The following is a 16,635-nucleotide window of genomic DNA, read 5'->3' on the forward strand; positions in this document are numbered from 1 at the left end:
GCAGGGCTACAATTCAAATGAACAAGGCCGTATCACGAAATCTAGGATCTGGTGTTTAAATCTTGTACAAAATATGAATATAGAAGCCTAAGATCACACACACAATATATCTAATCGAAACAACATTAGTTAGGATCAGGTGTTCAAATCTCATACAAAACATAGAGATATAAAATGCCCATGGATGATTGATTTGGTTTGGACCTTCGATTGTCGACATGATCTGTGACTCTACTCTCTAGACCATTGATCTAAGATCAGTGATTGCCCACAGAATGTTCTAGAGCCTTCTCCGTACTGTTGAAGAGGCAATCCACATGCTCTGTGTGTGTTTTCATATTTCTATGGCATTTTGATGGCAGAGCTAGAGATTATTCAACTGTCGGAACCTTTTGGCTATAATAACACAAATCATACACGAGGAGTGACATTTGGAGATCTCTGATTTGTTGGCCCACATGATCGAATGGATGCAAAGACCCTTGAATCAAATCTTCCATTAAACTGAATCCCACAATTGATTGTTCAACATGGAAAAAATAAAATCACATGTACCATTTCATCAAGGTTTCTAAAATGGGATTAGTTGGTTTTGTAATCTAATAAGGGTTTTTTCGTCTTTTTCTTATTCAAATGCAGCTGTGTTTTGCACAATGTATGCACCCGCTCTTCTTCCTCAGGCCACCCCGGGCAGTATAAAAATTAAAAAAGGTGACCATAAATATACTATAGGGAGGTGGCCAGGAGAAACAATGGGGGCGAATATATCACTTCCCTTTCATTAAATATTTAATATATATAGCATACCAATGTTCACCTTATCATCTTCATCCATTTATTAGAAAGAGTCCACGCACAGTTTCTTTTCCAGAGAAGGCGATTTCCATCCGTCCGTTCCAAAAAAGGTTAGCGTTTTCTTTTTCCCCTATTTCTGATTCCATCTATCGACTTTCCATCGATTACTTTACTGATATTTTTTACCATCTTTCTGATTTGTGAAGTCTTTTAATTTCTGATCGTGTCTTCTTCTTGATTTTCTGTTTCTCCTGGTAATTCAATTACGATGCAATTCTATCTTGTCTTTCGGTTTAGATTGTTTTGTTTCAGCGCCAATATCGTTTGTTATTTATCCTTTTATCTTTTAATGTGATCGATGTAGAGAAAGGAGATTACGATGCAATTCTATCTTGTCTTTCGGTTTAGATTGTTTTGTTTCAGCGCCAATATCGTTTGTTATTTATCCTTTTATCTTTTAATGTGATCGATGTAGAGAAAGGAGTTGACCTAGAAAATTAGGGTTTGGTTGAATTTCTCTTATGTTCTTATGTTATGTCTTTAGATTCTTGAATCTTTTTTTCCCTCTCTTTTCTATATTGGAAACTGAATTCTGTTCATATGCTATGCATGTCTATGTATGTATGTATGCTGTGGTTGTTTGACATGTATGATTGTCATTAAAGGCAATATTTTTATTTGATTGTAGGATAAATGGCAAGAAGTTACTTCAAGCAAGAGCATGACCTTGGTATGCACTCTTTGCTCATAGACATCCTAGTTTTTCGTATGTTGGGTTTTGTACTATGTATGCGTTTCTTACTGTTTTTCATTGATGGTCATACATGCATTTCATGGATGCAGAGAAAAGGCGTGCTGAGGCTGCTAGGATCAGGGACAAATACCCAGATAGAATTCCAGTGAGAATCGACCTTCATTTGTTTTTTTAGCAAGATTTCTTTGTTTTGTTTTCTTTCTCGTACATCCAATATTCTGCAATTGACTTGTTTGATTTTATGATGGTTGAGCTGGTCGTGAGAAATGCTTAAAAATTCGTGGTTCTAATTGGACATGAACTGATCTATGTTTCTTTTGAGTTTTTTGACTCATTATTTTTCTAGTTTGGGATAAGGTTTTCCAAGCTTGTAGCCTAGCTACAATAAATTGCTAGAAAGTTTTGACTTTAATCTTGAGAGTAAGTTTATGAATCTCTGTTTTCAGTGTTGTTCTTCCTGTTTGTTCTTTTTTCTTATTGTAAAATGTAAATAAATTAGTTGATCTAAAATATAGGGATGGATCCGTGAAAGGAATATCTATGTAGTAGTTATATTGAAAGGGATATATCGAGATGGTTTCAAATAGACCCTTGTACTTTTTTACTGTAATTTTTTTAATGCTTCATTTTTTACTGTTATTGAGAAATAAATGCTATAATGATCTTAATTCAGTGGCATTTAAAAGTGCCGTCAGGTACATTTCGGCCATTTCCTTGTAGATTTTTTCCCTTGTACATTTCCCCATGCTGGAAAGCTAGAGAGGTCCACCATCATGAGTTTTAAGATGCCTTTTTCCTTTTAGTTATAGGATTTTAAGTGAATTTAAGTTAGCAAGGGTAGTAGCCTTTTCCCACCTAAAACACGTTAGTTGCTTAAGTTTTAGGGTGTTTTAAATAAGTCCCACACATGACACATCCGCCATTACATATTTTACGAAACGGCATATGCTTGTCATGGGTTTGTTATTTACGGAGTTAATGATTTTAGTTAGTAGACTTGAGTTTCACAACTCCAAGTTCTAAGAGGATCAAAGATTTAGTTCTAGTAGGATTCATTTAGTTTTTTGCTTTATTTAAATGGGGTTTTGGCTTGTAAATATTATTGTTAGGGATGAATTTAAAAAAAAAAAAATTATTAAAAATTTGTGAAATAAAGAATAGTGCTTTCAGCCCTACTTGGCTATGTAGATTCATTGTGCAATTTTGTAGGTGGATTCCTAGAGCCTAAGGTTTATTCCTTAGGACTATCTTTTCTCTTTTCATCTTTTATCTTCTTGCATTGGATCTTCCAAAAGGTATGGTTCATGTATCTAATTCCCATGTTTTGTTTATTGTCTTATTGTTATTTTTCTTTTTTTGGAATCCTTGCTTCTTTTTCTCTCTTGCTTTTCTGCAATTTTTCTTTTTATGAAAATTTTTTCTGCGACTTTTTTGGTGAAAGTTGACATATATTCATTGATACCATGAAAGTTACATTGGGGACGAGGAATCCCAAGTGTCATTACATAGCATCAATTAAGGCAATTCAGGGCATACCCTGAACCACCAAGAAACTGAGATATATGCCATTGAATCCTACACCTTCCTAGAGCTTAGCTTACTCTATAGTTTAGCCAAGATAGTTCTTCCCCAAAAGCACTCAGAGATCTATCCAGTAGTACTACTACCCCTCCTTAACTCCATCATCGCTTTTTCTCAAACATCCAACCCCAAAAATCCATATCATCATCCCCTCACTCCTCTAATCATTGCAAAGAAAAATATTCAGGCAACAGTGCCTCCAAAGGCAAAAGACCATGGTCTCTCAAGCTTTGGAGGATCTACTTCTTTCTTGTAGCACACCTGAAATTGACGTTGTATGGCCCAGTTGCACCTACTATTTCATCCGTATATTTACATTACCATTTTTGAAACTATAAACAAACCTAGAATTATATATACTGAAACTTCGACCACCACCCGATTTTTCTGTCCTCTATTCTTTCTTTACCTTTTCTGAATCCTATTTCTTTCTTCTCTTTTCTTTTTGAATTTCTGAAAACATGATTATTTAATCCTCAGTTTTTCATTCATTATTGTGGCGTGGACTTTGGTTTGAACCCTACTCATTATTTGGTTGTATTTATCCTTATATTTCTGTTCTAAACCCTTCTTTCAAGAAAGAAAGTATTGAAGTTCTAACATGACTGTGGATTAAGAACATCAAGATTTAGGCTATTTTTCTATTTCTTGAATTCTGAATTTTCAAATATCATCCTTCTTATTTGCTTCAATAAATTTAGACCTTCGTTTAGTTACTCATTTTTTTTTTACCGTGGATACATGTTTTCTTTAATTTCCTTTGTAAGATACCCTACATTTGTTTGGTATTTAGAGAGTCACCCTTGAGTTTTCCTACTTCAAGATGGCATGACCCTCAATCATGCCCAAAATTTTCTCCTTCTCATGATTGAAGCGCCAATTGGGCTTGAATAGGCTCATCGTACCGCTGACTCCGCACAATGAAGAAGGCCTCCAATGCCCGTAAGGCCAGGATTCCCCAGGCTCAAGCCATCAAAATTGTGTTTGAGGAGTCCCAAAGGTGGAGGGGATCCATAGCGGAGAAGTTCTTGCCTGAGTGTTACTCACACTACTGGATCTAAGGGTGTCAATTTTGGCTCGGGCTCGGAAGCTCGCTCGAGCTCGGCTCGAATCCTTAACGAGCTGAGCCGAGCCCGAGTTAGGCCAGGCTCGGCTCGGCTCGTTAAGGCTCGTTAAGAATTTAATATATTTAAATATATATATTATATATTAATATATACATTAAAAGGGTTGTCCATGGAGTGAAAGGGGGGGGGGGGGCAAAATATGTCACTTCATTTTTGGAACCCCATTTGTTACTAGGACCACCCCCCATAGTGTAAAAAAAGTAGTCAAATTACACTAGTAGGGCTATCCAGGGAAGATGAGGGGTGTGAACGTAATATAACCCGAGCTCGGTAAGGCTCGCGAGCCTGACCGAGCCGAGCCGAGCCCGAGCCGAGCCGAGCCGAGCCCGAGCCTGGTTCGAGCCCGAGCCTCACTTGTGAGCTTAACGAGCCGAGCCGAGCCGAGCCTGGCCAAGCTCGGCTCGGCTCGGCTCGTTTACACCCCTAACTGGATCTCATCCCACGAGAGCCTCATGGTAGACTCTGCCACTCTGAACTTTGAGATACTCATCGCCCACTGGATAGTAGAAGAGAACATCTGTTGATGAACTCACCAAGCATCCATGCCGAAGACCTCGAAGATCCTTCGGTCCCTTTCCTCCCATGTCAACCATAAGGATCGGGAAGAGCAAAATTTCACAACTTTCGCTCTCTAGAGGCCAAGAGGCAAAAGTCCAAGCCTTAACAAATCAACAATATGATTAGGCAAAACCCAGCACAACTCGAAATCACATCACCGAAGCATCTCCAAGTCTCAATAGGAATACCCAGCACAACTCGAAGAGATCCGAAAATGAAAGCCCATACTTCCTTCGCAAAGCTACAATGGATAAAGTAAGTAGATGATCAATAATCTCCTCCTCTATCCACACATACTGAAAAAGAGTGGAGATATCCCTATGTTTGTTACGCAAATAGTCCACCGTAAGGATTTTGTCTGGAGAAGTTGGTCAACAAAGGTGCACACTGTAGGAGGTGCTGGAGACAACCAATTGGGCCTAGCCAACGAAAGAGTCGATGGCGATAGCAATTGCAAAGACTTCATAAAGAGCACACCTCTCATGTTCCAATTCCAAACTTTCTGCTTCCCCTGTCCGTCTTAAGGTCACCGAATCCAGTCGAGATATTTAAGGCCGCCACAGATGCTGTCTCCAAGTCAAAAAAAGACTTGCGAAGGGACATTCCACTCCGCTCTACTGTCAATCCTTTGGAAAGATGCTACAATACTGACCTCTAGATTAATTGCTCTACTGTCAATCCTTTATTGCTCACACCAACCATACATGCCGTCCAATTTTCAATTTCAGCTTCTTTTTCTTCCAATCGCCTCTGCAGTTACGCTTGCGCGCGCGTGCGCACACACAACTACCCTTTTAGAGGTAGTTGTGCACACAAACAAAGAGTATGCAGTAACTGTTTATGACCAGAAGACTGACTCTTTTAGAGTTCTATGGAACATCGACAAACTCCATACTACGCTTCCCGCATCTATCAAAGCACTCAGAAACCCTCGCCCCCTATCCTTAAGACTCTAGCTAGGTTAAAATGGTCTGGAAAAGCAATGGCGTAATGGAGACTCCGCAAATCACCCAAAACCCAATCCCCTTCCCATCTTCCATTCGATATCTTACAAACCCCCCCAGAACCACTCATGACCTGACAGACCGACTGCCATGCTCTGGAACCATTGTTTCTACCTAAATCGGACCATACTCTCCCATCCTTCCCCACCCTTCTCCATATTTTTCTATAATAACTTTCCTCCATAGATCTATCCCCCTTCACCTCCCCTAAACCCTTGAGTCAGTTTCCTAAGAGAGTCTTATTCCTAGTAATTATGTTCCCTAATTCCATCTCCAACCCACTTCCTTTGGCTTACACAACCACTTCCAGTTGACCAAAGTCAGATTAGGTCTTAGATCAAGGGTGATACTTAATCAGGCTCTTTGAGAGAATTATATGTTATTTTTGCCACGATTTAGTAACTTTTGCTTCATCCTTACATGATCTTATTGTGGCCTTTACTGTTGATGTTACAGTGTTTTTCATGGTCATAGAATTAGGGGAATGATACTATGAGATGCTTCTCCATGACCCACCAATGATGCCAGCTCGTTCTGGTCTATTCATCTGGGAAAGCTTATCTTTTAGATCAGCACGCAAATCATTCTGATCAGACATTACAAACCATTCGATCGGAGAACTTGGATTTGGATCGCTGCTCATTTTTTGTAACTGCCAATTGCACACCACAAATTGGATAAATGTTATCATCCAGTAAGGATATTTCCAGGCCATGTCACCTTTACAATCGGGGCCAATAAATGAAGTGTTCAGATCACATGGACATCCCACATGACATCAAGCTTCCATGATTTTGGCCAAGGCTTCTCACAGTATCATTCCCCTAAAATATGCTTTCTGTATGCACATGGTTTATTGTGTGATTATCATCTCCGCTTGGAAGGTCTATGAGATACATATTGTTTACAATTTTTAGCATTTCCTTTTGAATCAATTCCTTTCTTAATGTTCTTACTTCGCTTTAGATTATTCAACTAGCATAATTTGTTGATTTGATATCCTATTTCATGGCTAAAATTGCTTTTTTTTAACACTATCTGCTTTCTTCCTTGCTCAAAGGCTTGAGCATTTTCAACAATTTCCTGGATTGTTTAATGACTTTCATAGAGGTATGTTGCTATTATTTTAAGGTGATCGTAGAGAAGGCGGAGAGAAGTGACATTCCAAACATTGATAAGAAAAAGTGAGCTCTTTTCCATATTAATGTTTGTCTTGGATGGTTTACTACTGCTATTTGTTTGTTGGGTGTGTTTTTTTGGTTTGTTATGGGGAATTCAGAAAAATCACAAGAGCTTTTTTTAAACGATAGGAACTATGTGAATCTTTTGTAAAATAATTAAAATTTTAACTAATACGATAGTCAAGAACAGTCTCATAAGCAAAAAGTTCTTCAATTAATTATTGAACAACCCACAAAGGAGAAAGGGAGGAATACAACTCGAAAGAAACAATGCATGTCATCAGACATTCTGAAATTTTCCGTTTCAAAGAAAATAAATAGATAATTAACCATTCTGAAATTTTAATTGGAACAGACATTAGTTCTCTGAGTATATTGACGACAATCAGATCTTAGATATTGAGAAAATATAATGAGGAATGATAAACTGAAGGGCGCCCTCGCAAATCCACCATCAAGGGCACCTTACTAGTACCACATCATCCACTATAACTTGGTAACCTACTTCCTCGATTTTAACTTTTAAGCTTTTTAGTGAAAAATCAAGAAAATGATGGTTTTGTTTACTGTTATGCTTTTCTCATTCTCTCACTTCACGACCATGCCCTCACCACTGTTCCCATAGCCATTCAAGAATAAGAGTGAGCGTGAGATCTTTGGATGAATTGGGGCAAAAAAAATTTTCAGTTGAAAATCATGGAGATGGTAATAAAAGGATACACATTAGAAAACAATAATGATGAAGTAGGCTAAAGAACACAAAGGGCAGTAGTATACATTAAAATCAACAACGAATTTCCACTGGAAATGGCAGAGGTCATAAAAAAAAACGGAAGATGGCGAAACTTTCTCAAAATTCAGTATTCCATGGTAAGCATGAAATTACGAACAAATGATGGATGTTGTGAAATCAACGGTGAATACTGCAATTATGTCAAGAATCAAAATATAAGAAGAAAATTCAAGTGAAATGGTTGAACTCTAACATAGAAAAAGCGAAAGGTCATAGGAAAATCAAATTACAGTAGCGAATTTCAAATGAAACTAGAGAAGTGGAGAAAGAAGGCCAAATGAATCAAGAGAAGAAAATTACAATCTAATATGGCGGGAAAGAAAAATACGTTACTGTTCAGTTCAGACCATAGTTACCGGATTCACCATCCGCCCTCCGACCCGAGATCCAGGGTTGCACGATCCGAAACGTGGTTCCCTAGCGACCCGGATCGCCAAAAATGACGACCCGCAGGAGAGAAAGAGAGAGGTGCATATTGACTAAGGGAGAGATGGCGAGAGAGCTACAAATTTTATATATTTTGGGTTGGATTGGAACTAGAGCTTTCTTTTTGAAAAAAATATATAGGGCATACATGAGGTTTTTTTATTTAGTTTATTAAATGGATGTAGTATGGACTATGGAAGGATATTCATATATTCCAACGGGAACTTTCTTTTTGAAAAAATATGTATGACACATAAATGAGGTTTTTTATATTTTGTGTATTAAATGTATGTACTGTGTACTATGGAATGATATTCTTATAAAAATATATGAAATTATATGTGTGTGGAGAGAGAGAGAGAGAGAGAGAGAGAGAGAGAGAGAGAGAGAGAGAGAGAGAATTAGCGCTCCAAACTGACCGCGACCCCGAACAACGAACCAACATAGCATACCCTCATGGTACTGCGTACCGGGCTACCATCGTACCCCGTACCACGTACCGGAACGAACCGCGTTCCAGGTAACATTGGTTCGGTTCAGATCCCTTTCTCTTTATTAGTAAAAGAACCAATCGCTCATCTTCTTGTACCTTCCATCACATTTCAAAAACCAAAAAACCAGAAACAGAGTAAGAAAGAAAAGAAAGCAGAGAAACTGATCTCTCTCTCCCTCTAAACCTAGGGTTTCCAGAACAGAAGAAGATATATAAAGGATTTGCTTCATTGATTGTTGGATCCATGGAGAAGTCTGAGAAGCTAGAGGATGTTGAGAAGAGACGTACGGGAAGGTTTACAAGGCACACGAGAAGACGAAAAGCCAGCTCCTCTCTTAAGAAAACATGGCTAAAGATGGATGAGGAAGGAGTCTCTTTCACCGCTCTCCGAGAGGTCTTGCTCTTGCAGATGCTCTCTCAGCAACCACATTGTTCTCTTCTTTCACTTAGTGGTTACCCCCCCCCCCCCCCGCAACACACACACACACATCATGGGGTAACCAAAGTGGCACTGTTAGGGTGCCCTTGACTGTAAGGATTTGCAAGGGCGCCGTTCAGTATATCATTCCTCAAATTCAAATATAATTTAGGACTCATCTTTATAATGGAAATCTTTAGCATTTTCTTTGTTCAAGTTTTCAAAAAAAAAAAAAAACATTTTATTAGTTCAGTGAATGATTAAATGTGCGATGATAAATTCGCACCCCCTGTAGGATAATTCGCATCCCTTTAAAGGAGGGTATGTGGTAGACATCAACACTTTTTAACGTCAATTCACAAAGGGGTGCGAATTATCCTACAGGGGGTGCAAATTTATCATTGCCCAATGAAATTTATGTATGTCTCATTTAGTTTTTAAACCATTTGTATCAAGGGAGGTTGTACTTGTGTAGCGTTTAGGACCTCTTACCTGTAATATTATTTGCACATGATGTTATATGCTAATAGTTTTCTATGCAAATAATGATTCTCTAGCTTTAAATTACATTGTCAATGGTTTCCAAAGAGGCCTTAATGTCCTATTTGCGGATAAGCCTAACGTAGAATGAACATTTAATGTACCACAACTTAGAACAGTATTATTTAAGGACCCACTTTGGTGGTATCCAAAGAAGCCCTTAATATTGAGGTTGACTTTCTAGCCCTTGCAAAGATAGGGAGGCTTGGTAATGTGTCAGTTGTTTCAAATATCCAGATAAATATCAATAACAACAAAATGCAGGTACTTAGTCCCGGCAGACTTGACCGTGGGGCAGTTCGTCTATGTAATTCGCAAGAGAATCAAGCTAAGCGCAGAAAAGGCGATCTTCATATTTGTGGACAATGTCCTCCCTCCTACAGGTCTCTCTTGATGCAATCTAAGTAATTTCATATGATAACATATTCATATATCAGAGCCGGTTCTGATCCGTGGCTACGTTGGTTTTTGATTTTGTAGGGGCAATAATGTCAACAATATACGATGAGAAGAAGGATGAAGACGGGTTTCTCTATGTTACTTACAGTGGAGAGAATACGTTTGGTTTTCAGATTCTGCCGTAGTCCTGCTTGCATAGTCTTTGATTTCTGTGTATTTACTTCTGTTATTGTCGTCTTCATTGCCTATTTTCACATCTATTTGGTGCCCCTCACACCACTGATAAAGCTGTACAGCCCGTCGAATCCTGTTCATAGGTTTCTAATGGGGACGTGGTCGTAAAAAGTCTGAACCCTTTACATAACATTAAATGATAATTCCACTCTTCTATTCCATTTTCATTTCAGCTGATTTACACAACTGGATTGCGGTGTTGGACCCATGTCTATATGACCTACTATGTTTCAGGTACCAATAATTGAAATGGAAAGTTGCATCTTTTGTTTGTTAGGTTCTGAAGACTGCTGATGTGGGTTGATTCTCACGAGTGGAAGGGACTGAATCGGTTAGGTCCTCAGTGTTGTAAACTACTGTTATGCACTGAGTTTACTTAGGGGCCTCCATCGGCACGAACTATGTTTTGATAATGGGACGAACTCACCTTTACTTATTGCAACCGGCTGTAAAAGACTTAAAGTTTCCATAAAGCTCTCAGCAGCGAATCAGAGACTGAAACAAATTGAGATTGGACCATTAACAAAATATGGTCATGCGGGTTTCAGTATCCATCAACATCGTCTTAGTTTGTTTTTTTTTTTTTTTTTGGCAGCTGAAACATATTAACCTATATAAGTCAATGCTCTTAGTTCTGTGATCCTAGACCCGTGATCTCTTGGTCATGGCTGTTCATATTTAATAGAGATCACCATATATATATATATATATATATATATATATATATATATATCTTAAACGGACAGGGTCTTAATCTCACTAATATATATATATATATATAGAGGAAAAGGATTGTACGCTCGACCGTACCTAGAGTTAGGTACGGTAGAGTGCCAAATCACATGGGTCCCCCATTTTTGGTGGGCATCTAAACTATTCATTTGCAAGGCCTCATCATAGATAGGGTTCATACCAAAAATTAGCTCCATAGTATCATCCTAACCCATCCATTTGTGGAGGCCAAAATGGACAGACAGTGTTTGTCCACAAATCTGCCCATTTTGGCCTCCAGTTTTAGAGGGGTTAGGATGATTCAATGGTGCTGATTTTTGGTATGCACCCTATCTATGATGGGGCCTTGCAAATGAATGGTTTAGATGCCCACCAAAAATAGGGGACCCATGTGATTTGGCACTCTACCGTACCTAACTCTAGGTACGGTCGAGCGTACAATCTTATTCCTCATATATATATATATATATATATATATATATATATATATATATATATATATATAAACCTACGTAAGTTAATGACTAGGCAGGACATCTCATTGAATACCGAGGTTTAAGGTGCCTAGAAGCACAACATGAATTAGTGAGATTAAGACCCTGTCCGTTTAAGATTATGACAATTGACTGTGAACGTCAAACCTATTATTGTACTCAAAATTGCAGTTAAATTTTAGTCCAATAATCAGTTTAGCACTCCCCATAGATTATCATAATCTCAAACGAACAGGGCCGAAGTATTGATGCAAAAGTGCAATGCCATCTTAGGGGAGAGGGAGCCACAACGGCACCTACAAAATACAGGAAGAATGAAGCAGAGCCCCACGGATGTCAACCCAGCACCCCAAATCCCGAGCCTCTCGGAAAGGGGCTTTGTCACAATGTGGCTGAGAGAGAGAGAGAGAGAGAGAGAGAGAGAGGTGGTTTCATTCTAAAATCTAAAGAGAGTGATGATAGTATGTGTGTGGTTTCATTCAAAAATCTGTATAGTGAGAGAGATTTATTTGATTTCATTCAAAAATCTAAGAGTAAGTAGAGACAGGAAGTGGGGACCACAAGCATGTCTGATAGGCGAAGGGGAATGAGGGTAACGTCGAAAGCACATGGGATTGGATGGCAGTTTGGTGTACAGTGCCGTGACTGACGGCAACCCCATTGCCCATGTTGTCACCGGCTTCAGCTACAAGCGGTGGTTGTCCATCCACCTCTCTCTCTCTCTCTCTCTCTCTCTCTCTCTCTCTCTCTCTCTCTCTCTCCACGTTTTCTCTCTCTTATTTTTTGTCTCTTCTTCTTCCACTCCTTTCAAAGCAGCAGTTTATCGAATACTTTTCAGACTGGGAATTGAAAAATAACCTTTTACAGCTAAATTAGAATAGTGTAAATAAAGAATTAGAGTGGATTCGCAAATCCATCTTAACTACCAAAAAGTATACATAATTGAATGAGTGCATGCATTTCACCTTTCAGAGTTATAATAGTGAACAATGAATTAAATTTAAAATAGCTTTTCCCATAGATTATTGGGGCCCATTAATATATAATTGTGTTGCTTGCAGTAGCATATAATAGAATCTGCTACAAATATGTCCGAATACTTCCGAATCATCTCCTCTGTTTTTTTTTATTTTTATTTTTATTGCTACTTATACTAAAAGATTAAAAAACATTAATAAAAGACACACAAAAGGACATTACGTCCTGACATCTTTCTTTTTTCCGATAAAGTATAAACTAGGACTCATTTTGGCTAAAGCCAACATGGAAACAAGAGATCACTTATTTTTCCGTTGCTGCTATTCCTCCTGGCTATGGAGATCTCTGTTGTGGAGGGCAGGATTCCTTAGAAGAGTATTTCCTTCTTTGATAGCTGAAGAAGAATGGTTAAGGTCTCACTCCACGGATGGAGGCCATGCAGCTACAGTCCTTAAGCTCTGTTTCAGCTCCCTGATTCATTGTATCTGGCATGAACAAAATCAGAGACTTTTTGATAATTCTCCGAAGCACAAGAGGCTAATTCTGAATTCTATCCTTTCTGAGATTAGTGTAAAGATGAATGGCCTTAAGATCAGGTACAAGATTACCAATGGAAATATTTTCTCAGCTGAAAAGTTCAGATACAAATTGATGCCTGTCCCTATCACTACCAAGTTTTGTTACTGGGTACATCCTCAAGAAAATGAATTCAAACTCAATACGGATGCATCTCTCGACTCTGATGGTGGAGGTTTAGGGGGTATAGTTCGAGATTCAGATGGAATGATGATATCCATGTTCTCAGAAAATGTCAGAATCAAAGAAATTTACGAACTGGAATTGTTGGCCATTAACAATATTGGAATCATCCTATCCATGTCTTTGGGCATCCAGCGGTGGATTGAGTCAGACTCTAAGTTCGTTGTAGATATCATACAAGGTTCCTCCCCTACCCCTTGGAAGAAGACCCCCCTGTTAATTCAGATAAGACAGAACTTGGCCATTTTCAGTGCATAGAGGATCTCTCACATTTGGAGAGAGGGAAATGCGCATGCTGACCTTCTGTCCAAAAGAAGTTATCCCTGGAAAGGATATCCCATCCCTATTCTCCTTGCCCACCCATCCTTGCTCCAGGCTATCAAGGATGATAGAGATGGCATCTCATTTCAAAGGCAGTAACATGTGCCCTTGTGCTCTTTCTATTGTATCTCTCCTGTAGTTCCTTTTTTCTGCTTTTCGGTTTGATCCATTGGGGAGAATGTTCCCCTTTGGCTGGCCCTCATGCCCCCTTCATGTTTTTAATTGCTTTTTTCTTTAATGAAATCTGGTAGGGGTCCTGTCTAACCCCAGCTTACCCATCAAAAAAAAAAAAAAAAAAGGACTCATTTTGGCACCCTTAGAAGTTAGAACTGGGAAATTCGACCCATTTTAGTTTGTGCTAAATGTAGAAAACTAAAAATCTGTGAAACAGGACAAACCATTGGTGGCCAAACGAGGCTCCTCAAAGAAAATGCAATTCTTAACATCTTAATTTATTTGTTTTATTCAGTCCTCAACAAGATCTTTAAGAAAGAACCCTTGTTGGTAGTTGAAATATGAATAGGAACAGTAAGGGATATGCTGGTCATTATATCATGTTGGAGGATAGATTTAATTTTTGTATGATTTCTACCATAGTAGAATGTCTCCACTTACCATTTCTTTTAGAATATTTCTTCTACATTTTCCGAAAAATAACTGAGCAAGTGCAACAAACACGGAGCCACAAGCCATGTAGAGGTAATAGAAAGAAAAAGAGAAATGGAGTTCCTCGATAGTAACAAATAGAAGGCTCTAGCTTCCTTGGTTTTGTTTGCTATCTGGCTCTCTCTCCAGCTACATATATTTATCTATCTTTATCTCTATATACTATATATTCAGTTGAAGACCTCAAAACTACTCTTCTCTTCCTTTGGGGGTCTATGTTTGGCATCGCCATTGAATGAAAAGTGGTGGAGAGCAGACAAGGGTGGGTACCCATATCTTCATCTCTTTACTCTAGTCTACATCACCCACACAATTGCATGTTCTCCTAGAGAACCTCCTCAACATCTACAAAACCTGCATTTAATGCCTTCACCATCTACAAATACTACTCCCTACTGATCCACAAAGATACAAACCTCACCATTTCCTTAACCCCTCACCACTATCATCTATACTTGCCATCCTTCACTACAGCATGTCTTCTCTACTTCTCCATGTCCTTCTTCTCTCTCTTTCTCTGCATGCATGCAGCGCCCGACATCGTCATCTCGGCGCCATGCATAAGGATTCTAACAAGGTTGGTGCAATATAATTAGTATCCTTTGATTTTACATTGATTCGTGAAGATTAAGTGCCTCTTTGGGTACAAACAAATTGCTACTTATTTGCATATAAGATTATTTTAATTTTGTCTTATTTTCTAATGGGAACTTTAGGCATCTTTGGAAGCCATTAAATATGCCATTTCTAAGACTATTACAACCATTATATAAAAATAATGTGTATCTAACACTTCATAGCCATTTTCACATATAACATTGTATGCAAATAATTTTTAGAGGTATCTAAAGAAATATGCCCTGAAATTGTTAGTATCTAAAAGTCTTTTAATTTGTTATTATTCTTGCAGGATATAGAGAAGATGAAATTTGATAAGAAATCGATTCCTGCTAAGCCGATGCAATTATTGTCTGAGGAACTCCACTCACAACGCCCTGTACATGGAGAAGGTGCAGTCCATGGAAGTGTGGGTGGTGCAATCCTTGAGAAGCCAAAGGATGAGAAAACTCTTCCAAAGCATAAGGAGGCGACAATAGGAAAATTTTCAGGTGCTGTTCCAATGGTGTCTCTTGTTAAGGTTTCACCTCGTGAGAAACATGGAGAGCAACCGTGGTTTAACTTTGATTACTCTCTACCCAAGACACATCCCCCTACTCATAACTGAACAATCCCTTATATATCCCTCCTTGTCCTTTTATTTCTAGTCGTCCTTTTCCTTTTCTCTCCTAGGAATCTCTACTTACATCTGATAATGCTTTTGAATGGAAGATATCGTCATCTCCAACCATTTGAAGATATTATATTATAAATGAGAGCTTCTCCTCCTCCTCCTCCTATTACTACTACAAATTGGGAAATGGAATTTACATTTATTAGCCATTCCACCTCCTTTTGCTTGTCGTTTCCTGATAATGACTTCATTTTCAAGAAAAACAAACAAATGCGGATGGAAGTGCGGTCATTTTTAAGAAAGGACAAACAAAATGGGGTGGAATTATCACTTTATTATTATTATTATCATCATTATTGATATTGATGGGATGTGCAGGAAGTGAGAATGTAATGTCCTCTTCTCATGTGGGTTTGCGACAAGCAACTAAATTAGAGGTAAATTACACTCTGCTTTTTATAAAAGCATAATGTGAATATACACATAATATTGCTCTTATACGAATAGTAGCAGTTGTTGGGGAGTTAATGTGTAGGGAGTAGTGGTGACCAACACTTATGGCCCATTTTGTAGCTCCATGTTCTTCTTGAAGGGGGCAAGGGGAAGGTTGTCTGCGTTTACATGCATGCATCTGCCCTCATTTGTACTGGTGTATATGTGAAAAATGGGCCTGTGTTGTTCATAAAAGTAGGAGGGGTGTAACATTCTACTGTGTCTGCATGTGCTTGTGTAGGAATTGGGAAACCCGGTGCGGTCCGTGCTAGAATCCAAGTCCGGTGCCGGTCGTGCCACCATCTCCACCGACGAAAGTATAGGGTCTCAGGAAACCGATGTCATGGATTATGAGAAACCCCACCGAAAACCCCCTGTAAACAACAAAGCACCCTAGGTAAATAAAAAAAGACAATCGTCTGTGGCCGTTCAAAAAGAGTTGAAAATTTTGGGAATATGGAGATTGATGGACAATGGTCCCTCCACCCTGTGATTGTTGAATTTTTTATATGATTGTGAATAAAAACATAAGACATGGCTCTGTAGCCATGTTTGTAGGATTTGGTTGGTGGTTTTTCATAAATGTTCATGGCAGTTATCCGTTGGGTTTTTTAGCTTTCGGTTGCCAATCTACTGTTCATTCCCACATGGGTTGTAAA

At 38.6% G+C, this 16,635-nt stretch overlaps 2 protein-coding genes across 3 annotated transcripts; both read left to right on the forward strand.

Moving 5' to 3' along the window:
• Window positions 1–788: 788 nt before the first annotated feature.
• On the forward strand, window positions 789–10,470 carry LOC143877333 (autophagy-related protein 8f). Of its 2 annotated transcripts, none has more exons than XM_077379334.1 (6): window positions 789–905; window positions 1,484–1,525; window positions 1,639–1,694; window positions 6,951–7,003; window positions 9,935–10,053; window positions 10,151–10,470. In XM_077379334.1, exons 2-6 carry the CDS (start codon window positions 1,489–1,491, stop codon window positions 10,252–10,254), a joined length of 369 nt encoding a protein of 122 aa, XP_077235449.1. In that variant the 5' UTR covers window positions 789–905; window positions 1,484–1,488; the 3' UTR covers window positions 10,255–10,470. The 2 variants fall into 2 exon arrangements, with proteins under 2 accessions (XP_077235449.1, XP_077235450.1); XM_077379335.1 differs by lacking the exon at window positions 789–905 and adding an exon at window positions 978–1,049.
• Window positions 10,471–14,489: 4,019 nt separating this feature from the next.
• On the forward strand, window positions 14,490–16,590 carry LOC143876552 (uncharacterized). The gene is made up of 4 exons (XM_077378259.1): window positions 14,490–14,830; window positions 15,164–15,362; window positions 15,863–15,921; window positions 16,218–16,590. The coding sequence occupies exons 1-4, from the start codon at window positions 14,729–14,731 to the stop codon at window positions 16,371–16,373; spliced, it is 516 nt and encodes a 171-aa protein (XP_077234374.1). The 5' UTR covers window positions 14,490–14,728; the 3' UTR covers window positions 16,374–16,590.
• Window positions 16,591–16,635: the final 45 nt, after the last annotated feature.

This window comes from Tasmannia lanceolata, unplaced genomic scaffold, assembly GCF_043159265.1.
Source record: "Tasmannia lanceolata isolate RefF3 unplaced genomic scaffold, GAP_Taslan_0.1 ptg000005l, whole genome shotgun sequence".
Lineage (NCBI taxonomy): Eukaryota > Viridiplantae > Streptophyta > Magnoliopsida > Canellales > Winteraceae > Tasmannia > Tasmannia lanceolata.

Coding starts and splice junctions, on each gene's coding strand:
- LOC143877333 (XM_077379334.1), top strand. CDS start 1,489: ATGGCAAGAAGTTACTTCAAGCAAGAGCATGACCTTG. Junction 1,526..1,638: donor CAAGCAAGAGCATGACCTTG/GTATGCACTCTT, acceptor TCATGGATGCAG/AGAAAAGGCGTGCTGAGGCT. Junction 7,004..9,934: donor CCAAACATTGATAAGAAAAA/GTGAGCTCTTTT, acceptor AACAAAATGCAG/GTACTTAGTCCCGGCAGACT.
- LOC143876552 (XM_077378259.1), top strand. CDS start 14,729: ATGTCTTCTCTACTTCTCCATGTCCTTCTTCTCTCTCTTTCTCTGCAT. Junction 15,363..15,862: donor GACAATAGGAAAATTTTCAG/GTGCTGTTCCAA, acceptor TGGGATGTGCAG/GAAGTGAGAATGTAATGTCC. Junction 15,922..16,217: donor GACAAGCAACTAAATTAGAG/GTAAATTACACT, acceptor GTGCTTGTGTAG/GAATTGGGAAACCCGGTGCG.